The following is a 24638-nucleotide window of genomic DNA, read 5'->3' on the forward strand; positions in this document are numbered from 1 at the left end:
ATGCGTGGAGGTCAAAAGAATATATGCTTTTTTGCGTTTATGACAATACTACCAGGTACATAACGAATCGGGTCTAAAGCACAACCTCAGTTTTGTCTATTTTTTTGCTAAAAAATGAAAACAATTCCTTGAGATTTACCTACGAAGAATGTGCAAACCATCCCTAACCACAAATGATCAGTTGTTATTTTAGATAAAGTATATCTATATCTCCTTTTTATTAATCTTAGGCAGAGTTGTTATTTTTCGTTGAAGATTTTTGAAATTTTTTTCAGAAAAACCACGAAGGTTAAGTCATTGCGTAGGGTGCGGTGGTCAAATTCACGATCAGTACATCCTACGTGTGGCCCCCGACCTCGAATGGCACGCAGCATGTCTAAGGTGTCAAGAATGTCAGCAGTTTCTTGACGAGTCCTGCACGTGTTTCGTAAGAGATGGAAAGACGTATTGCAAAAGAGATTACGTTAGGTAAGATTTTTAAATCCATTACTCTCATCGGGTACGACGGTATACTATTTGAGCAAACTTTAAATTGTGGAGGCTTTTTAAACGACCACGTTTACTTTCAAAGTAAATTTCAATTAGTGTATTCCTTTCATTCGGTTAATAATACAAAGAACGTCTTTTCGGTAGCATTTATAGTATATTTGCTTTTCGTCTAAAAGTGTACCGCGCGCAGTGGTAGGGCCAGATGAGATGTGTTAAAATTTTAACCTAACGTTTGGCCTGCATAATCGCGGTCCCGCTAAATCAACTCGACTTCTCAAGTTACCGTCAACAAACCAAACCACACAAGATGTTCAAGATGTACGACATCACTAAATTCAAAAACTGAGAGCTTCTGCGTTTGCCTAAATAAAACAACTGCCAGGTTTATAATTGCCAACGTTGTGCAAGTCGTTCGGCCCCTGTCACCTACAAAATTCGGTGCCGATAATTAGATCCAACCACATATTTGCATTAATTCTAGTCGAAATAATGAGTTTCCTCCATTCCTGTATTTTATTGGTATTCGAGTCCATCGCCACTACTTTTGATTTCTGTATAATTTTGCTGTATCGATAGCTAGTTGTTTATTGGGTGCCTTACTTAATCAGATTTCTTTCGATTGGACTTAGTGTTCATTTTTGCTTAGGTATACCTGCCTTTCCAACACTCAGTCTTCGTAAGTACCCCAAAAATTATCCAACCTAATGTCCACGCATTTTTGAAAAAGATTTTAAAAAATTTTCATGCTAGGAATCGAATCCGATTCGGTTGCAAGCCGAGTATCCTTTCCACTAGACCAATGTGGCACACATTCAATCATAATTAAAGTGAGTTCCCATTCCGAAATCGCTGTGGGGAAGGGTAAATTTTCGCGCGCGTCTGTCGTTTACAAATATGCACCCGGGCGTTTGTGGAGTTATCAAGAATTTAAATTTGAATACCTAGGAAATAGAGAGAGAAGCTTATAGAAGAACATAGAACTTTAGGGGAATTGGATACGATCCTAAAACGTCGGAGAAGCATTTGACGAGAAGGGAAATTAGAGAACCCGAAAGTAACTTGAAAACAGAACGGGACGCTTAAGAAAAGATGGACGATACATAAAAATCCCTTGAAAAGAATTTGAGCAGAAACTTAAGAGCACATAAGAACTTGAGAAGAACTTGGGAAGAATGTAATGAACTTGGCTTGAGAAAAGATCGAAGAAGAAATTAAGAAGTGAACGTGAAAGTAATTTAAGAAGAACTGGAAAAGAATTTTTTGGGAACTTCGGATAAGTTTAAGGAGAACTTTACCAGATATTTAAAAATAAAATGACAAGGAGTTGGATGGGGAGCTTTAGAAGAGTTTGAAAGTAGATTCAGAACGTGAGATGCGTTCGACAGGAAAACTTCGGGAAAACCTGAGAGAAAATGAGCAGAGTGTGATATATGGGGTCAATAGTAAGGGGTATACAATAACGTTCTATACTACGCCGGTATTTACATTACGAAGTAGGAAAACTGCAGGAAAACCTAATTCGGAGTAGCTGGCAAAATGCTCTAAACTGATCTAAGGACATTCCCATCTCTGCCACAGATGAAAAATTCACCACAGCCCAGGTTACGTTTCTTATTCTGTTGTTAACTTAGTTTGTTAAAAATACGTAATAGTCTGAAATATATCCCTTACTTTATGATAACCTTGTACATAACATTTGGAGCGGGCCACGGTCATCCCGGCGATTCCCATCCCGGCGATAACCATCCGGGCACTGATTTTCAGGCGACAAGCCATCCCGGCGACCATTTCCTTCCCGGCTTCGATAGTCTCGGTAATTTGAACTCTGAGATCGTGAGGGATGGAAAATATTTAAGACGCGCTAAACACATGAATCATATTCATGTTTATTACATTGAAACAATTCACCGGAATTAAGTTTTCTTATTTTTATAGACTGGGATTTTTTCTTTCTAGATATAATACAATCTGAATAGGGACTATAATTATCAAATTGAAATTATGCCATTTATAGGTAGGTAAAGTTTTCAAGTAGCTACTCGCGTAGATCAATAGGTAATTTTCTAAAAATGTGTCCTTTGCACCTAGGGCAATTGTGGTATATTCGGTTTCCTATATTTCTAAGAATTAATTACAATACGTCAATAATACACCTATTTCGGTACCTACTTTGACCACTTGTTCTAATGTAGGTATATCATTATTTATGTAAAAAAACAAAATACAAATGAGGTTAAATAAACGCCGTTAGGAAAGTGTGCATTGCCGGAATAACGGATGCAGAGAAAGCAATAGTCGCCGGGATAGGTCGTCGCCGGGTATAAACTTTTCGTTTGTTAACAACATTTTTTTGGCCAATTACTCTAGAACTTCCAGCGAACGATTCATGATAAAGATTCCATTCAAAATATCTCCTAGCGAACTGGTTTCAACATATTCAATTACCAGGAAGAGGTTATATGCTATTGCCGTTGGCAGAGAGATGACTTTCTGTTTCACCATGGTGTGATACTCCATAATAGTCTAACAACGAAGTTAAGAATTGTGTTTGACGGCTCAACAATAAAGTCATGACACGATATTCGAGCAACCGGACCCGTAGTTCAACAGGAAGCAGTTTCCATTCTTTAGCGATTCCGTCTTCACAAGTTCCTCATGTCAGCTGATCACTCAGATGTAGGTACCTATCTCCAAGTCTGCGTCCATCTGGAAGATAGAAAATTCCGGCGCATACTATGGAGATTCGATACTTCATCAGTATGAGCTAAGAACAGTTACCTTTTGAACATTCTCTGCACCCTACTTAGGTACAAGGTGTCTCAGACAATTGCAAAACGACAACTAGAGGCTGCACGATCAATTCGCGAAGACATATACGCGTAGATGATCTTCCAACAGGCAACGGCGGCTTGGAAAAGCTCTTCAGTATCCAGCAGGAAATTAATGCTATTCTTCTTGAAGCCGAATTTCGACTACGAAAATGGACATCTAAATAATAGCACTCAGCTGATTACCTCCATCGTAGCCAGTACGCCGAACGAACCGAAGTTGGTGATTGAAAGTGAAGATACGATGCTGTTGGAAGTCTCATGGTGTCGCAGCAGATTCTTCTTGTCACTGAACTAAGATCTTTTTCAAAACAACATTGTGACAACCAAAAGACGTATATCGTCAGCAATAGCAAAAATTTTCGATCCATTGCGTCTGTTGCATCCCGGCTCAGTAATAGACAAAGAATTAAAAACGCCATACCTACCTCTGGGGCATCGCCATAATGGGGAAAACGTGTCATTTTTAGCAATGAACATGTATAATACGCTCCACCATGAAAATGTGTTTCCTTTGTTCTCACTTTTTGTCCTGAACAAAGTTCTAAAAGTGCCATTACGATGGGATGTTGCCAACGTCAGATATTGGCTTCCAAAGACCAAAGTTGTCACATTTTTATACGTTAAGTGTATTAAAGGCCCCACTGCTATACCCAGTGGCGCGGATTTACAAATTTACCGCCAGTAGACTATTCCATTTTTTCCGCTCCTACTGACTATAATTGAAAATCGATACCCTAGTTCGCAATATTAATTACATTTATTCTTGACAAAGAAATTGCAACTTTGATTTGTGCTCTATGGTCTTCATTACAATAGCTTTTTCCCGCATGATTATTGTGAACTAGGGGATCGTTGTGTCAGTTTTTTTTTTGGGAACTTCTGAGATAAAAAAAGCTCAATCGTGTAGGTAGTGATTATTAAGCGGCAGAGCAAAGCAATGCAAGCTTTATGGGGAGTCGATGGATGTCCGTCTGTCCGCCCGTGAACACGATAACTATCAAACGCTTGGACCGATTTGGTTCAAACTTTGCACAGTTGACCTATATGCCACAAGTAATAAGCCTATTGAAAATGGGTCAAATCCATTGACTCCGTGGGGTCACACCGAGGTGCTCTGCCACTTTTTTAGACGCTCTTTATGGGTTTATTATAAGGTGCAGTAAGGTATGCTTTAAAAATTCTTATACCAATATAAACACACTTTACACGAAACTCCTAATTTAAATTGTAATATTGGAACGCTATTGGAATATTTTAAAAATTCATGATCTCAAAAGTATACTTTACAGAGCTTTTAGTAATTTTTCATATAGGTACCTATAGACGTTAGAGTCTTCCAGTATACTGCACTACAGTCTAAAAAATTGAGGTTTTTGTTAAATTTTAGAGACTCGTTTTCTTTAGTTATACAGGGTGAGTTTTTCAGCTTCCTAGCTTGCGCTCGGTGGCGATTGCGCTCACCTTTTTTTTGAAAAAAAATTTTTGGAGCGCCGTAAAGGCATCGAACTTTATTTTCCAAATAGCAATGCAAAATGTCTGTTAAACTATTCGAAAGACTTTCTTGTCCTGTGTACAACCTACAAAAATTATGGTAGGATTTATTACAAAAAAAAACGAAGAACGAAATTTCTAAGTTAAAAAAGCAAAACGGTTATTTTGATTCCGTTAAAATTTTAGCAGTGTTCATTAGGCATAAAGGATGTAAGACTGTTGACAATTTTTTGTTTAATATATGGTTTGAGCTAGGAAGCTGTTCTATCAGGAATTTGGCATCTGATTTTCATTTTCACTGTGTGGGATCTCGTAAACCGGAAGAGAAGTCACTTAAATAAGCAGGCAAAGTTATGCAGAATTTTTCATTCGTAAATTAATCTTCAATTTTCGCATTGAAGTTTATAATGTGTTTCTTATAGCAATAATTCCATGGCTTGCGTAAAATTATTTAACATTTTTCGTTTATTGTCAGGCATAGTGTCCATCAGCATGGCCATGGGGTTATGGCCATAAGAAATACATTGTAAACTTCAATGCAAAAATTAAAGATTAATTTCCGAATGAAATAGGTACCAAGTGAGGTTAAAAAACACACAGGAAGTGCAGTCGAGCTAATAGGTTTTGGTACCAAGTATTTGGTATCTCCGATTTTGTAATTTGTTGCTCTACCTAATGTAAAAATCCAATATGGCGTCCATAAGGAAGAAGAATTTACTCGAAACCCACCACTCATAAAAATTTGATTTTGGCATCGTTAGAAACCTTAGAAAAATCACTATGCATGGCAGTGTTCATTAGACATAAAATATGTAAGACTGTCAATCTCGCAAACCGGAAGAGACACAAAGTCACTTAAGTAGGCAAAGTTATGCAGAAATTTATGCTAATTAATTTTCGTTTCGAAATTTCTTATAACTAACAAATTACGTAGTCTGGCCAAAAAACCGAAAAATATCGTTCATTGCACTTCCAGAAAGGCTTTTCCCGTGTTTGCATGACTTTCTGGACTGGTAGGTAATGAAATATACTATTTCGAGATTGCGTTGGCGACCTGGGTTTCACTTATTTTCAAAGATTTCAAAATGGTTTAACAAACCCTTAGTGATTTTTTCCCATCTTTTTACATCAACTTTATTATTCCTTATAGACGCCATATTTGATTACACTAGGTAGAGAAAAAAATTACAAAATCGGAGATACCAAATAATTAGTATTTCATTCGGTAATTAATCTCACTGAGTGTGGTTAACATTATTAAGCAACATACCTAATCGATGTAATAGGGGAGTCGATGGTGTCCGTCTGTCCGTCCGTGAACACGATAACTGCCAAACGCTTGGACCGATCCGGTTCAAACTTTGCACAGTTGACCTACACGCCACATGTAACAAGCCTATTGAAAATGGGTCAAATCCAATCACCCCGTAGGGTCAAACCGAGGTGCTCTGTCGCTTTTTTAGATCTGCTTTAGGGGTTTATTTTTCATATTTTCTCGGAAATTACATTTTTCGGTTTTTTTTTTGGCCATAATTTCGCTATAAACGTATAAGGAGTTTGAAGGGAAAATTAACCACATAAAATTCTGCATAACTTTGCCCTTTCAAGCGACTTCGTACCTCTTACGGTTTAGAAAAACCTCATAGTCAAAATGAAAAAAAAGTGTAAGATAAAACAGTTTGGGCCAAATTTGCCGCCCCCTAAAATTTGCCTCTTGGAAGCAAATCTTCCCGGCCATTCCAGAGTGTCGCTAAAAAAATAGTTTTTTCGGTATGTCACCCCTTTAGCGACACGCTTTCGGTATGGCATTGTAATCCCCGCTAAATGTGATACAACCATTGAAATAAAAGACTAAGGAAGAAGCTTATACCGGGTGAATATTCTCAAACCGAACATCGGGAATTAACATGGGAAAAAGGTTTTTTGTAGATAAGTTGCTCATCATGTTAACTGAGAGGGTTTATAATGACTCCAATCGAAAGAAGATTTTTTTCCTTGTCTAATGATATACGAATTATAGTAGTTCATTTTCAGGTGTATTTCTCATTATTTTATCAAAAATTCGGCAATAAATCCACTTACCAAAATCATGTTAAGCTATGACTAGTAATAGTAGGGCAAAAAGCAGATTCAAACGTCGAAATCAATATCAGTTTATGACAACTGGCATTAATTTTTTTGTAAAATGCGGTTGACATGAGGAAAAAGTACTTAGAAGAAACAATGTTTACAGCGGAAATATTTACTTACTCTAGTACGCGATATTTGTTTTCCGTGCATTTTAATGAGCGTCCCATTCCGTCTGTGTGAAAACCTATTTCAATTCTTTAGGAAATTTCCATGGCTTAACATGATTTTGCTAATTGAATTTAATTTGAATTTTTGATAAAATAATGAGAAATACACCTGAAAATAAACTAACTCGTATATCATTAGATGAGAAAATAGTTATTTGTTTCATTAGTACAAAAAATGTCAGTTTTCGGGACGAGGAAGATAGTTGCTGGACGACGCGTCAGCGGAGTCCAGCAACCTTCCGAGTCCCGAAAACGCATTTTTTGTACGAATAAAACATAAAATTTTTTCTCCAACCCCCTTTACTTCAAATTATATTCGAATTTAGATTCAGTCAGTTTCACTACTAGTATAAGAATTTCTGCTTTCTTGTCCTCACGTGTCATGCCACTCTAGTTTTTAGGTGAACTTATAACCTATTCGTTCTTACTTCTCACCTCTCGCGACTTTGTAGGGAGCAAATCTTGAGGTAGCATGTTCTGCCGTTTCTATAGTCTCTGGCGGAGTGCAATCCATGTCGCTATCAGTTTCAGTCATTTCTATTGTAGGTATACAAAATTAATATTGTTATATTTTGTATTGAAATAAAGAACTTACCATACAGTTTTTTAATTAAAATTAATTGCAATTAACTTTTTCAAATTTTGAATTCAAAACGACAGATAATAGTGCAATGGGTCTGAAGTAGATGGCGTTACGCGCGACGCCGGGTTGTATACGTATTAAAATTACGTTCACCGAATATGTAAATTACGACGTTACACATGGTTTAAATAAAAATAGCGAGCGTAAATCATTTTCAATACATGTACATACGTATAGGTAACATCATTATTTGCATTGAATCTGCAAAAATATTTGATTTGTATGTATAGAAATATCTTACAACCTGCAATGTAAAACGATGTCAATGTGACATATCTCCGTGATTGTAATTTTTTAATTGGCCAACTTTCAAGGTCAATTTCTTTTTGGTACTAGGACCAAAAGTATCCACTTTTTGTACAGTTGCCATGGTGAAAGCGATTAATCCGCAAAACGTCAATTTTACGTACCGAACACTGTCACAAAATAGCGTCTTATTCAGGTGGTTGGAGAAAAAAAATCTTCTTTTGATTGGTGTCATTAAAAACCCTAAGTTAACGTGGATCTGCAAAAAACGTTTTTTCCCATGTTAATTGCCTATGTTCGGTTTTAAAATATTCACCCGGTATATTTTTAGCTATAGGATCCTATATGCTTCTAAATATGGCGGACGTTCATACGTGCAGTGGCGTATACATACATTTACATATATATTTTATTTTTTTGCGGGTAATACTGAAATTACACATTTTACTACAAACAGATTTCTTCCTATAAACGAAATCCATTGATCTCGTTATTCACTGTCTAAAGGAAATCTGAAAAATAGATGTACCTATTTCAAAATGTTGTTTTACATACTACCTATAGCTACGCTAATGGATCGATATGACAACCTATAAAATGAATCAAATTACCTAGGTATCATGAAAGAGAACCATTTTAAGAAATATAACATGGTTACCACCTATGATCTATAATTTTCGTTTCTTCTATTATGTTTTACTTTACCGTAAGTGTCACCTAATTGCCAAAGTCGTCCATATTGTAAAGCCTAATTGGATCCCAACAAGCGTACGTTATATGTATGTAACCATCCTTCCTTAGTATTTTATTTTAATGGTACAACAGAATATTTTAAAACCAAAACACCATACCGGTATCTATTTTATACATGTTCATTGCGAAAAATGACATGTCTGCCCCATTATGGCGGCTACTTTTCGACGCTCCAGAGGTATGGCGTTTTAAAATCTTTGTTCTTCAGTTCATTGTTAACAAAAATCACGAAACAACAGCGCGAGGCCCATAATTCATGTCCTCAGTGTAAAAACTGCACGTTCCTGTCAGTATGGCGGGCCTTAAGTGACACGTTTGAAATCCCCCCCCCCCCCCTGTAAAAGCTACACTTTAGGAGTGTCATACCGGGAATTCAAAGTGGGGAATACCGTTGTCTATCGGCACCCAAAGCCTTGGCTTGGGGCATATGATACATGCAAAATCCCTCTCGGTTCAAGGTTTGTAATTGTTTGGTGCAAGGAGTTAATGTAAAAGTTATGGATTATGAATATTGAACGGCACGAGGACCTACAACACGATATAATTGAAGAATGGCGTAAATTCTACACAGAATTGCCATATTTGAACTCTATCAAGATACCAAGAAGAATTTTTTGCAACGATATGAGGCTAATCATGAATTTTGCCACTAATCACCACGCGCTTATGGTGCATGTATCTATACCAGATGCATCGACATTCATTTCGTGAGTTTGGTATCTTCAAAATCTCTTCTCTCAAAGCAACAATCAATCCCGCAGTTGGAATTAAGCGGAAGAGCTAATACAACGTGTCCAAAAAGAAATCAATCGAGATGCTGAATTATTTTATTGGTGTGATTCTCAAGTTGCATTGGATAAGCACTGGGCCAGAATTACTGGAACCATTCTTGGCCAATCGAGTACAAAAGATTCAAACAATCACCATCCATTCTTTGTGGTACTATGTTACAACAAAGAATAATCATTGAATAAAAAGTGTTTTTATTCAATGGAATAATCCAGGAGCTATTCCCCAGTCAAACATCTTGGTGGACAGGACAGTTTAGCTACTAAAAAAAGGATGCATTTTATTTTTATTTAGCATTTTATAAGTACTTCGTCAAGCCAATTTTGGTTCGAACCTGAAACTCGTAAAAATCAATTTGTTAAAGTTTCAAGCTCGATAGCTGTTTTCTGTCTCGATATAGAAGGAATTAACGGACGGACGGACAAAACGCTCAGCGTAGCGCACATTTTTCTTTTTAAAAAAATTTCGTTAATGCAGATCTATGACAAATGTGAAATTGAAGCAGTCAGTTTTTCGAAAGAAAAAAAATTCCCTATGTGATTATAGTTTTGTCCGTCTGCCCGTCTGTTCCTCGTCTAACTAAGAGAACGAAAAGAAAAAAGAATCGATTTCTACGAGTTCAAGGATCAGTGCTATTATTCAATTATTCATGAGCCGAATTAAAAGTCTGGTTTCCAAATACCAGCTGCATGACAAAAAATTCCCCTACTGAAAATCGTACGTATGCGATGCTTTGTGTCTTTTTTTAAATTTTTACGTGCTTGCCATTAAAACACAAACTATCGAAAATGTTAATGGTGAAATGACACAAATAAAGGTTTTGCTATAGTGAATTTGAAATAAACAGCTAACGTAGAAGTGTCCATTTTCATTTTTCAAACATTCAAATGTTTAAACTCTAATGCTTATAGATTTTTTCATTGTTTTAGGTTATTTGGTACAAAGTGCGACAAGTGCGGTTCCTCGTTTAGTAAAAATGACTTTGTGATGCGTGCGAAAAGTAAAATATATCACATAGAGTGCTTTCGGTGTTCGGCGTGTGCGCGACAGCTTGTGCCGGGCGACGAGTTTGCACTTAGAGATGGCGGAGCCCTGTATTGTAAAGAAGACCACGACGTCATGGAAAAGACGTCGGCGCCGTCGACGCCACATCCGGGAACAGAAAGTAACAATAACACAAGCCTTAGTAATAACAACCATAGTAGTACAAGCACGGAATTGGGATGCATGTCCGGTAAGTTCCTCCACCTAAATTATTCTTTATTGATGTCCATTAGCGAAACGGATGGGGTCGGTTTTAAGGGATTATAATTTAGTCCACGCGATGATTTGGAAAGGATTATATTAGGCGTGAACTACTGACCATTACAAAGCTACATTTTCACCCTCTATAAATTTTTGATTACTCAAGGGTGAATCATCCTTTACATCTTTGCATTGAATGCATTTTAGTTTATAATACCTCGGTATTAATCTATCATTTGTAATAATTTGAAATTCGCTTGCATGTATATCTAGATTTAGAGTTTGGCGCATTTTATTCCCGTAGGACAAAATGAGAGCACTGTGTGATCTATAGTATAAGGATAAACGCAAAATCTCGCACTCAGAGAATCAATCCAGTTTCTAGTATGAAATCCCAAGGCGATTGAACTTCATTGGATTAATTTAATCTCGAAACATTACTATCTGATTAAAACTACATTAAATCGTAGGTACTCATATATTACCTTGTCCTCTTCCAAAGCTCTATACTCACGTGAAGTTAGCAATAGCGTGGCCAGCAGGCAGCAATCGATTTGCGTATGAAGTTAACAATAACTGTTGACTAATAGATATTCATACCATACCTATGTATTACAAATTGCAATGGATGGGATATACAAAAAATGCCTCCTAAAATGAGCCTTAAGCATCATTTTTCTTTGTTTCAAGCAGTACATTCACTTGTTCTCTTATTATATAATTTTTTTGTTGATTTTCTATTTATTACTACAATATAGAGGTTGAGTGGAAGAGCAGCTCAGCCGATGAACACCGCCTCTATTCTACTCTTCCACAAAAAGCGAATTTTTCGTACTTTTAGCGCGTCTATGGAAAAAGGCACGGGCCTCATTACTGTGCGTCATTATAAATCCGGCTCTGATCCCCCGTAAACGTATAAGAAACAAGTGTTATGGAACTTTCAAATAGTAGTGACACCTCTATAGAGGGTGTACATGAGCTTAGTTTGCATTGTATATTCTATAAACCTAAACACTGTGAAATTAAGCAGTAGGTACTTTTTTCTAAATAAACAAAAAATGAAGTCTCAGCGACCTAAATAGCGGAAAGTACGAAATAACGTTGGAAATGATGTAAGGAACTATATTTTTGCATAATAATCACATTCAAAATTTTTACAATACGCTTGTTCCGTAACTGTAAAGTAATTTAATATGTATCTACATTGGCATCGGGATCTAAGTGTTCGCACAATTAACAATAAAATTACATTAAGAAATTGTTTACATTACATAAGTACCCAGCTAGGTAATTGTGTAAATATTCATTAAATGTTTAATCTCAAACCTTGAATTTAAAAAATGAAAATGTTTATGTGCCCACATTAGTTAATTTTGGACCTTGCTATTATTTGATTAATTAAGTTGTATCGTTAACACTGTAGACAATTTTGGTTTAATTTGTTACACCTCGTAAACATTCCTCGAAATGTTTTTTTACATGGTAATGATAATTATACAAAAACTTTACTATATACTTATTATTTAGTATTAGTTTTGTGTTTAACTTATTTCTTTATTCTAGTCAATGCGTATCAACTAAACAAAAAAAATCAGTTTTATTGTATATAATAATAATAGACCCGCTTTTATAAAGATTTGCAAGCACTACGCCTATATCCTCCAGATACTCATTTTATAGGTGCTGCAATTTGAGAGACTCGGTGGCCTCTATGAACTTCCGACAATTCTAAAGAATTTATTACACAAATTTTGATCAACATTTGAAATAAATCTTCGGCACGAATAGAAAAATCTGGCACGAAAACTGTATCGGGGTCGCACTTTGGATTTGAATAACCACACAATTAATTGATTGACAGTGGCAAATATTTTTTCCGAAAAACATGAGGGAATTAAAACAAAATCCCTGTAAGAAAGAAGGGTTTACAAAGCCTGTTTAGATATATTGTCCCGCACGCAGGCGCTGGACAATTAAAATTAAGAAAATCTCAAGTTACCTACAGTTTTTTTTCTTAATAGGTACTTAATCCAAATAATCTTGTCGGGAAAGGTTTGCGATACTAGGCGTACTTAACTAAAAATATATCTGGGTTGAGTCTATAGGAATGAATTTTCCATGACCTGAATTTATTTGGGGAAAATGATACGCGAGTGATCGTTGAGGACTCAGGTGACGAATAATCTGGTGCAACCTTCGAGGGTGAATTTACCAGGTCAGTTTCCAGGGAATAATTTACCGCATATAGTCCTGATGAAATATATAAGATGCTGAATAGTATAATATGTAATTATACCAAGGGACATAAAGTGCCTGTTTCAATCTCGGGGGTGCAAATTGTTGTACACCAAGAAGCACCTGAGAGATTAGGACGCACTTCAGTCCCGTCTGGTGGGTATATACGGTTTTTACCTCCCGCACATTAGTATTGCATTGAGGTATCTATACTAGCCACAGAAAATTTGTTTGCATTTGTTTGGTTGCATTTGTTTCAATGTACCGTGTGTCTTATTTTGGTTGACACTGCAGTGTATCTCAGCTATTTTTAAAGATAGAGAGTTGCGGTTTTCGCGGACCTATGCCAAATTTTTATGAAACTTTGGTTTTTAGTTTGGACCACCATATTTGAGATTTGGCCTAATGTTGGTATTTTTAAATGCACCATCCTGTATATCTTAACGTCAATTTTTTGTATTCGTTTTTCTGATTACATTGATGTATCACGACCTATATTTTTTTATATAGGTACATTAAACCTATATATTATAATTATCATATTTTTCAAAATTTTGAAATGGTATGTTTCTACTGTCAGCCATTTTTATTGATTTGTTTCGGCTGCCATGGATATACCTAATAAACAAAACAAAATCTCAATAACTCCATGGCCTACTATTTAAAAACCGTAAAAAATAAGGTTTTTATTTTTGGTTCATGGCTAAAATTTAAAAAAAAATATAGGTTGTGATACATCAATGTAATCAGGAAAAATAATGCAAACAAATTTACGTTAAGACATAGGTACTGGGTGTTACATTTAAAAATACCAACTTTGGGTCAAATGTCAGAAACGGAGGACAAACATTTTTTTTACTACGCCACTGGATTCTACTTTAAACGTTTTTACCTTTTTTCAAGATGTGATAACATCCAAAAAAGTCAAACTTTTTCGTTTCACCCTGTACATCCGAAACAAACGTAGCGAGATTGATTCTATGTGTGGCTCACAAAAAAAGTGGCACAGGGTCGCGAAAACCTCTATCTTTGAAAATTGCAGTGTCAACTAAAATGGGACACGTTAGGTATAGGTACCTACCTGTGCGAAATATCTTTGGGTGAATCCTCTGGGGTGGTTTTTCCGGGTTTTCCTACAACCCCTTCTGTGCATTATATTTGAGATCCGAAAAAGTTAAAGGCAATCATCTCTCTTTCTTTTTGTGTAACGCGGATATTGGGAGAGGGAGGATATCGTGTAATTAAATTGGAATAGGCACCATAGTATTGTTGTTTTTTAGCACGAGCACCGTAAGGCGAAAGTTTGCTTGTTCAAAAAAGTTAAAAATGCGGTCGCAACGTAACGTTTAGTCCAGGCTCTCATTAATAATTTAAACCTAAAAATTTGCACTCCCAACATAATGTTTCATGTTCTATAGAAAGAAAATATTAGATATCATGATCGTTTCACTTCTGGTTTTATACCGGATGTGGATAGCAACTTTCTTATTTTAAATAGAACACCCTGTATTTTATTGCATTTTCGAAATCTACATGAAAATCTACGTCATCTGATACCTACATTTCCCTATACCTAACATCAAAGGTTTTGTTCAAGATTTTTCAAATTTTTTTAGTTTTTACGTTAGACTATTTTTCTTTTAAACCTGACTCCGTTGATTTTAGTTCCAAAAAGTCTTCCAAAATCAACAATACTGACTTAATGCTACATTATAATGATTTAAATTTCGATTGGATTATTTTATGACTAAAGGTTCATATAAGCATAGGTCCAAACGCTTCTTTACCGATCTACAGGGTGTTATAATTTCACCGTACGTATACTTTACAAATTAAATCTTTAATTTATAAACATAAGCAAACACAAGATACAAGATACAATTGCGAACTGTCAAGGCTAATAAAAACAAGAGATTATCCAAATAAAACCAGGGCCTACTGGACCATTTTAACAATTTACTTACTGTCATTTAGCTAACTACCGAAATCCGAAAATGATTTTTATTTTTTTACTCGATAACGGTTGCAAATACGAAAAAATTACAAGAGACCAAAAAGTTTCTAAATAAACTATAAAATCGAATTATTATTTTATAATTTAAGTATAGGTATCTACCAGTGGCTCATGGAAAAACAATTGAAGAAAATGGAACGTGATCCCTAAAAAACAACACCCTGTAGATTCTCACTACCACTGACAGGACCAATGATGTAAGTCCTCTAGCGTAACTGCAAGAGACATACCTAGGTAAAGAAAAAACTCGAAAATCTTGAAATTTTAACACCTTGTATTGTACATCCGTAACCACACGTTTACGTACGTAGGTATATTTATATGAACTTTTAGTCATAAAATAAGCAAAGAATTAGAGCGGAGAATTACCTACATCATATTTAGGAACACCTTGTATATAAGAGAAAGGGCGAGTGGGGGTGGTATTCAAAGTAAAATTCAGCTTAAAAAATTTAAACTTTGACCACTCGCAAGTAGTTGACTTAGAAAGACAATCATCCCCGTACCGTATACCTATACATCAGCCAACATTTCTCCAAGTATAATTTTTAGAGATTGCCCTTGTTTTGTATAACCCGGTACTCGATTTTATATTCATTTCAATACCTCCCCTACATACCTATACAACACCCGACGGCACAAACTGACATATACCTAACAAAATTAGGTAATACCTATATAGGATGTTGCAATTGTTTTGTTAAAAAAAGCTCAGGTCGGGAATATAAAAACCCCCCGTATTATATATATATCAATTTGCGTTATTGCAGTCGATGTAATTTTTTGAAGAGGCAGGCGATGAGAATATAAACTATAAATGTTACCGGATCGGTTTAATTTCCCGTATTCCGCTGGAAACATTTTGATATAAATATCCAGTATCCTTTACATTACATATAGGTATACTTCTACAATCTTTAGGCAAAATTTTTCTTCATATAAAGAACCCCAACAAAAGTAGGTAAATAAAAACTGGATCCAGCCTCGACATTGCGGAATGAAATAATGCTGAATAAGTTAGTGGTCAAGTGTACAGGGTAGTATAAAGTAAACAAACCCCTCGGGATCACCGGGATCAGAACTCGCTCGGGATTAAATAAAGGGCTTCCATTTAGGGATTGAATGTAATGTGTTTTTGCTCGTAAACTTCTCTTTCATTGCAGTGATTTTGTTACTTATATCATCAATCTTTTTTTCAGATTCTGGCTCGGAAAGTGGTTCACACAAGGGAGGAGGACCTAGAAAAGCAAATAGCGGCAGTGACGGTAAACCGACAAGGGTGCGAACTGTACTAAACGAAAAACAATTACACACGCTACGAACTTGTTACGCGGCCAACCCTCGACCGGACGCCCTTATGAAAGAACAATTAGTCGAAATGACCGGGCTTTCGCCGCGCGTAATACGGGTCTGGTTTCAAAATAAGCGATGCAAGGATAAGAAAAAAACGATACTGATGAAGCAGCAAATGCAACAAGAAAAGGTTAGTTCTATTTAGTGAATTTGATCGAATCCTGACCTGCTCTTTTATGTTACTACCCCCACCACTCTCCCATATCGGGAAATCTCAGAAGGCGTGTTAAATTCCGCCAGGTCACGCCCAAACGGTGTGACCAATAATGCAACGCATACTCAAAACGTATCCATATAAAAGGCATTGATTTTTTGCTGGTTTATTAAAAAAATTACAAACTCCTGTTCAACTTGTTTTTTTGGCAGTTTAAAACGTGTCTCTCTCTGCCTTTTTTTGGCCGTTTGTTACGTTTCTGTTCAAAATTTTGATTTTGCTTGGAATGGTCCTTCTTCTACACAAGACGCAAATTTGCGAGATCAAAATTGCGATAGTTATTTATATATGTATATATTCAAAGCATTAGACAATCCATTTTAATTAAATACTTAGCTACAGCTCCTACAGGTACCTATTGATACCTATTTTATTGTACCTAATCTCACATATGCAAAAGGTACAAAAAGCATAACATTAAATCCACTCATCTGAGATCTATGTACCTACATACAGTTAATTTCAGTAACGGAAAGAACAGGAAATGAAAAATGTGGAATGTGGATATCCTATTTATAAATGGATGTACGATAAAACTAGACGAGCGCTTACAGAGAGTTACAGCTTCCTCCTGGGCATTTGGTGTAGTTTGCTTTTCAAAAAATTTTAGAAGATAATCTAAACCTACAAATACTTACTTAACTTAATGTCTCCCTGCATTGGGTAGGCATTTTTCTGAAATAAAAAGTGTTCGCGTCAAAGAAGCGAACCCGAGTCGTCAGGGTGCAAGCCGAGTATTTTAGTCACTGGACCATTATGGCACACATTAAATGAATTAACACGTGACTGAACTAAGTTTACTTACATTTCACCATTTTAAGGGGAAGACACATGCCCACACGAAAGCAGTTGCTCTCGCTGTAAGTATGCTCGTTAAAACTATAGGATTGCGTATAGTATGTCATTTCAAATGCACATCGATCAAAGTTTAAACTTGATGTACGATATACTTACGAGGGCGTATTGAAAAGTATAAGGTCTCCTATTTTTTAATAAAAAATTAGCCACACTATCTCATGAAGGTTTATTCTCCGGTTCTCTGTCCCGACTGCTGCTTATCGTGGACGTTTTCTCGGCACCTCTTCGTCTTCCGCACGTTTTTATGTCTATACACTTCTCACCGTACACTTCCCCTAACTGGCGATGAATGTCTATCAGATAAACCTTTTTTGCATTCAAAAATCGAATCACTAACCGCATTTCGCACCTGGCGGGCGAGTAAAACGGTTGCTGCGTTTTCACTATGCTCTCGTACTTAAAAAATATGGATTTTTTTAAAATGTTTAAATCCTTTTTCTTATTGTGCCATTGGAGGGTTATAGGTCGGGATCATGATTAAAGTACAAATCACAGGTCCAAAAGTATTATAAGTTTGCCTAATAATAATATTAAGGCGCATGGTTAGGTATACCTAGTACCTACATAAAAAAAAAAAACTTATGCAATAATACAGGGTGTATACCTTCTAAGACCCCTGAATCATAATTCCTTTACCTACCATAAAAGATAACAAAAAATATATGAGAAATTAGGTATACCGTCGGCATGTTTCTAAAATATTTCTATTGGCATTTATTGGCGAAGGTCGCAATGAAACATTTTCTTTTTTCAATAATTTTTTTTTTATATTTCTATTTGCAATCAGTATAATTTACATTACTATAAGCAAATATGTTGCAATGTGTAGGTACCTATGCGTTGCAGTGGACACGAAAGTTTTGTCCAATGACAACAACTTGGTTAATTACTCTACATATATAGGTACATATACTAAGGCTATGGTTATTACTAATTATTTATTTAGTTACATTTACTTAAATCTCGAGGGCAAGTCGAGAGTTTTTTTGTCTTTTTAACCTGTGCGTGTCCTCACTATTATCTAACAAATTTAGGCCAAGTGGATTTGGATGTACTTCAAGTTTAGTTACGCATACTTTTCGCTATAGTTACTCACTTCCTCTTTGACTGATTTCACTTTTAAGTCTTCTAAGATTTCTCTGTTCGGTATAAACCACGGAGCATTAGTTATTGTTCTTAGAATTTTCGACTGAAAGCGTTCTAATATTTTCAATTTTCAATAAAGGACCTAACAAAATTATGTAAAAGTGGAAGATGCCTGTGCGATTTAGTTTCTCTAAAAAACATTCAAAAAACACTTAACTTTTAAGGCGAAAGAAGGTTATAACAGCGAAGGCGAAGGCTTACACAAAAAATAAACCCCTAATCTGAGGATATCTTATTTTTTTGATTAATTAAAATAGGAATGATAGATAAAACATTAATTTCTAAACCAATTTACATTCCTTTTCACGAGCAGTGGCGTAACTACAATGCTTCAAAGGTACGCAGTGAGGACGGGCCCCAACATAAAAAGGGCCGAAGAAGTAACTCTTGAATTTGAATAATTTAAATTTGACTCTAATCTAATACAAAATTTGATATGCTCAAAAGTAGCCAGCTCAAATAGATTGAAAAGCAACTCCACTCCATTCCCAGTTGTGAAAAATAACATTCCGAAGTTTCTTACATAAAGTACATGAAATACTTTGTTAATTAGCGGGACCTTCTTCAATCCAGAAGGTATCCGAAGGTCCCGGCTACGAGAAGTTGTATTTCGAGAATGTAAACACTCCAGCATGCACGTCAAAAAACGCAGATTCATACACAAAGAATTGAAGTCGCCAATCAAACTAAAGGAGTTTAAACATCAAAAAAACATTAACTGGCCAATCTTAAATAAATAAAAATGAGAATAACATTTAAAGTGAAACAAGCAAATAACAAACAAATTCAAGGGTCACCTACCGCTAGTTACAAGTAGGTGAAGGCAATACAATTCACAATAAAATGAAGAATTACAATTACAATTAAGAGCATTACCTTTTGTAATGCACAAATATTGACAATTAAAGTTCGAACAAAATCAACTGGACTCTCATTGAACGTAGAAAACAAAGTGACACTAAATTTTACAATGGGCCTGTAGGAACTTCATAATGCAAAATCAGCAAAGCTAAATCAAGACAATATTTCCTGCATATACAGACTAACATTGTTTAAAAATGGTTGATATAAGAATTGTGACACTGTTGTAAAATGACAGCATTGTATTTAAAGGTTAATGTATCTCCAGCGGTGTCTTTATATACCTACACCAACGGTTTTTTTTTTAAACAAACATCTCAGAGTGGACGAAAATGTCAAAATGGGATCTCTAAGAGAAAAGCAAAAAAAAAACGCTGAACAGCGAAGAAATAAATTGTTTAAAATAATCAACTCCTGAAGCCTTCACAAGCAATTCCTGTAGCTAGCACTAACCATCAATTTTTTTTAAAAGGTCTGAGTCGAGTAACGTCAGAAGTTAGATATGAGGGTGCTATCTTTGTTAAAGAATCTAAATCTTCTGGGGTGGATTTGTAGTGAATTTTCATTTATAGTTGTGAGATGGTTACCATTAGAAATCCAAGGGGTTAAATTAAGCGTAAGGGAAAGGGCCCTCAAATATTTTTGAAGACGGGCTCCTAAAATGAAGAGACGCCACTGTTCACGAGCATCTAAAAAAGCGACAGAGCACCTCGGTGTGACCTACGGGGTCATTGGATTTGACCCAATTTCAAAAGACTTGTTACATGTGGCATATAAGTCTGCTGTGCAAAGTTTCAACCGAATAGGTTCAAGCGTTTGGCAGAGACAGAGAGGCGTGACTCCAAGGGGTCATTGGATTTGACCCATTTTCAATAGGCTTATTACTTGTGGCCTATACCTAGGTCAATTGTGCAAAGTTTGAACCGAATCGGTCCAAGCGTTTGACAGTTATCGTGTTCACGGACGCACAGACGGGACGGACACCATCGACTCCCCTATAAAGCTTACATCGCTTTGTTCTGTCGCTTAATAAGTACTGTTCAAGTAGTTTCCAATTCCTCAATAAAGTATGGGATGTTCCATTTACAAAAAAAACGTAAGTTTGATTTGCCATCTGGAAATAGGTAGGTACACCACGCCAGTTGTGACCAGAAATATTTTTGAAACAATGGTGATGGTAAATCTGCACAATTTGCTTCAACATTTATCCTTTATGTTATGACCTTTATGGAAAAGGAATTATGATCGGTGGGGTCTTAGATGTTGCACGCTGTATATTAGGGTTGCCATTCTGAATTACTAAATTCTGATTGTTTTCCGGTGAAACCGGAAGTGACTGTCAATTGTTTTTTTTTTGTTTATAATATGCACATTTTTCAATCCTATCGTCGATACGAATTTTTCACCTGAAGCCGTTTTAAAATGCACGTCTGAATAGTAGTTTCGGTGACACCCGGTGTAGGGAATATTGGTACCTTTGAGGAGTATAATCAAAATAGGGACTTACTCTAATGGACACTGGCACATATACTTGTAAGTAAGGGAACGAATAAACAAATGATTTCTTACTCGGCGTATCTAGTACCTAGGTAGGTTAAATAATCTTACATTTTTAGCGCATTTCCACAAAAATTTAAAAAAATGCGCTATTGTGGCCACTGTCCGTCCGTCCGTCCGCTCGTTCGTTGAGATGCTACTAGCTCTTTATCTTAAGAGCTATTGTTCTACTTTTTTCGCTATTTGGTTCGTTATGGTGTCGAGTCTTGTACCAAGGAAGGAATTTTTTCTGGTTTACTAAAAAAAGTTATTGTAAAAAAAACAAAAAACCGTTTTTTACATGTTCCATAATTTTACACTTTTGCCGTTTATTAACGATCCTAGAGATCGTTTATAATTTTGTATTGCTGTCTGTCGTCTGTCTGTTGGTCTGTCCGTCTGTTCCTTTGTCTGTCTGTCCCTCTATCTGTCCGTGTGAACGATAACTTTGTTTAGAAATGTCCGATCGCTTTGACATCTCCGTTAGTTATGAACTGAATTGCATGAAATTCAATATGGGCATAGCTTTAGCCATATAATACGCAATGCCAAAAGTTGAGTCGAATCGATTCAAAATTCACAGTGCCCTTTTCGCATCTCGACCATTTATAAACCGAATTGCAAACTTTTTTACTTATAAAAGTATTGGAATGAAATTTGATACGTAGGCACTTGGAATAAAGGAAAATCTAACGCCAGTTTCAAAATTTGGCTTTGCGCATGCGCAGTGCCAACTTTTTTATCTATGGAAGCATTGAAATGAAATTCTTCTTATAATTAAATAGAAATTGAAGTAGCACGTCAAAAATGGATTGCACCTATGCAACGCTATCTTTCAATATTTGTGGCCGGATTTTTACGATTTTAACAGAAGTTGGATCTTACAAATGGGAAATGAATGCAAGTGGGAATGCGCTTTTTGTAAATCGTTTACGATTGCCTTTTTAACTTGTTAATATTTCTAGAGGGTTTAGTGTATAATTATGAACGTTTAAACACATATTAACTAGCAGATTAATCAGCTGCTAAACTGTGTGATCTTTAAAGTGGTTTCAGCTTTCCTCAAAGTCAAGTTTTAACAGGTAGCCTTAGAAAATAATATGAATAGTATCAAAGGTTCACAAGTGCACTCGTGGAGGAATCCACCTCTGAACATAATTGAACCAGAACGAAGGAAAGCCATCAAAGGAACTCAAAACAATCTTCTTCCTAATTTGATAAATTTACTGAAGGTCTCATTGACTTACAATAAAATTCAAGGAGTAATAACCACCAGTAAAGTATTGAAATATGTATTGGAAAAGTTTGCATCGGACGGGACATTAATACTCAGAGAAATTAGACATAGGGATTTCCTATAGGAATGTCCTATGTCTACTTTTACAGTATAAAAAGTCTGAAAGACGCCTAATTTTATGCAACCAAAATAACTTCTTGAAACAAATAAAGGTCTGGCTGTCATATTAATTATTAATTTGATTATTGTTGCTTTAGCTTCACAAAAAATAAATCCCTTAAGCTCCTTTAACTGTTATCGGCACTATACCAATTGACAATATCAACTTTTTCTTTAGTTGAATACATCCCACACGAACGACAATTAGAATAAGGAAGTCAAAGCGATAATATTCAAATTAATTAATATGACAAGCAGATCCCCATTTGTTGTAGGTAGTTACTTTGGTTGCATAAAGTTAGGCGTCCTTTAGAAGAGTTTTTATCATGTAAAAGTAGACATAGGAAATTTCTATAGGAAATCCCTATGTCTACTTCTACATGAATATGACTGTATACCTACAATGCATTGTCAATTTTAAAAGCGACAGCGAGTCCCTACCTAGAAACATATCAGAAATATACAATAATCAAAACAGTTTCCTGGAGAGGTCAGAGTCTGAGGGACAAAACTCTCTGTAATTCTTTCCAACGTCCCCAAATTGTGGAATGTTATTATAAAAATGCCTTGAAAATATAGATGCTTAGTACCTGATACATATACCTACTCGTAGTATTAATAAAACTTCTTTAACTTTTTTTTGTTAAACTGTAAAACGAAAATTAATTGATAATAGATTTTTATACAGGATGGGCGGAAACTCGGATACGGAGCCATGCAGGGAATTCCAATGGTAGCTTCTTCGCCAGTCCGCCACGATTCCCCGATAGGAGTCCATCCCTTAGAAGTACAAGCCTACCAGCCACCTTGGAAAGCGTTATCCGATTTCGCTTTACACAGCGATCTCGAGCAGCCTCCACACGCACCAGGTTTCCAACAACTTGTAAATCAAGTAAGTACAGTCCAGACATATCTCAACCCCATCTTACTATACAATAAACTTTAGATGCACGGTTACGATTTACCACCACCGTCCATGGGGCCAACGCCGCCAGGTCCACCGATGCCTTTATCGGCGCCGCCTTCAGATGGAATGACACATCCAGACAGCACAGACAGTTATGTGACGTATCTAGAAAGTGACGACAGTTTACCGGCCAGTCCTTAACCCGAATGTTGGCTTACTTATGTTCTCACCTCACGGCTCGCCTTTGCCTATATTTATTATTATCTACCTACTCCGATATGTTGTGCAATATTTATAATTTATAGCAGTTGCAATTTGGTTTTAGAAAATTGGGTTTAATTTTCCTTTAAAGTGGGATTTTTATTTGTTACTATAGAAAGGGTCACTATTTTATTAGGATAATTATACTGAAAATATAGCAAAGGTCTTGTGTAATAAGTAATGTCATTTGTATCTATTGTAATATGTTATTGTATAATCTGTTATGAAATAAATTTAACTTAGTATTTTTCATAGGTGTTAAAATTTGAAAAATAATTGAGACCATCATTACCTACATCATGTCTATTGTTTAGTATTTTTGGAGGGCCTCTCAAGGTATTACAGTTAATTCCTTTGTAAAAACATTGTATTTGATAAACCGTGATTAAATGTATATAAAATAATTGCTTTGTATATAAAAATAATAAATAATTGATATTCATATTACCATCTGGTGTTATCAGTTAATGGCCTCTGTATCATCAATGGAGAAGCCACAATTTTAAATTAAATAAAAGTTATAAATCAAATGATGTTCCATAAACAAAGATCTAAATTAACAAAAAACAATACCAGCCAACTGAAAGCCATATATAGTGCTGCCATCAACTCTAGGTAGGTATATGGGAAATAGATAATTTTTCATTTAGTCCAACTCGTACCTTCGCTGCATCTAATTTAACTTAAATGCTTCATGCAGAAAACGTTGGAGGACAAATGTGAACGATTGTACGGTTAGAACATTGGAAGAAACTTAGAATGAATGAGAGCCTGAAGACGAATAGCTTTATAATTTAATCTTCAGGAAGATCTACAGAGCCAGTCCTGCACTGTGTCGTCGGGCGGATTGAGAAATCACTGGACTACGACTACCTATAATAAACAGTTCACAATGGGAGGAGCTATTGACAAAACAACCTTCTAAACTATAGAATAGGCTTTGTCATCACGGCGAAACGATTAATAAGAAAAAGTGTTTTCCCATAAACCATAATTTCAAACAGTTTGAAGATTGGTCTAATAGATCAAAAGTTACAGCCCTTTGAATTTTTAGTCCATAACTTTTGATTGGG

At 35.8% G+C, this 24638-nt stretch overlaps 1 protein-coding gene across 1 annotated transcript; it reads left to right on the forward strand.

Moving 5' to 3' along the window:
* Positions 1-23948, forward strand: LOC116158840 (insulin gene enhancer protein ISL-1). Its single transcript, XM_031471698.1, has 6 exons — positions 1-55; positions 276-468; positions 10469-10773; positions 16233-16516; positions 23086-23289; positions 23344-23948. Exons 1-6 carry the CDS (start codon positions 1-3, stop codon positions 23503-23505), a joined length of 1203 nt encoding a protein of 400 aa, XP_031327558.1. The 3' UTR covers positions 23506-23948.
* Positions 23949-24638: the final 690 nt, after the last annotated feature.

The sequence above is a fragment of the Photinus pyralis genome, unplaced genomic scaffold (genome assembly GCF_008802855.1).
Source record: "Photinus pyralis isolate 1611_PpyrPB1 unplaced genomic scaffold, Ppyr1.3 Ppyr1.4_LG1, whole genome shotgun sequence".
Lineage (NCBI taxonomy): Eukaryota > Metazoa > Arthropoda > Insecta > Coleoptera > Lampyridae > Photinus > Photinus pyralis.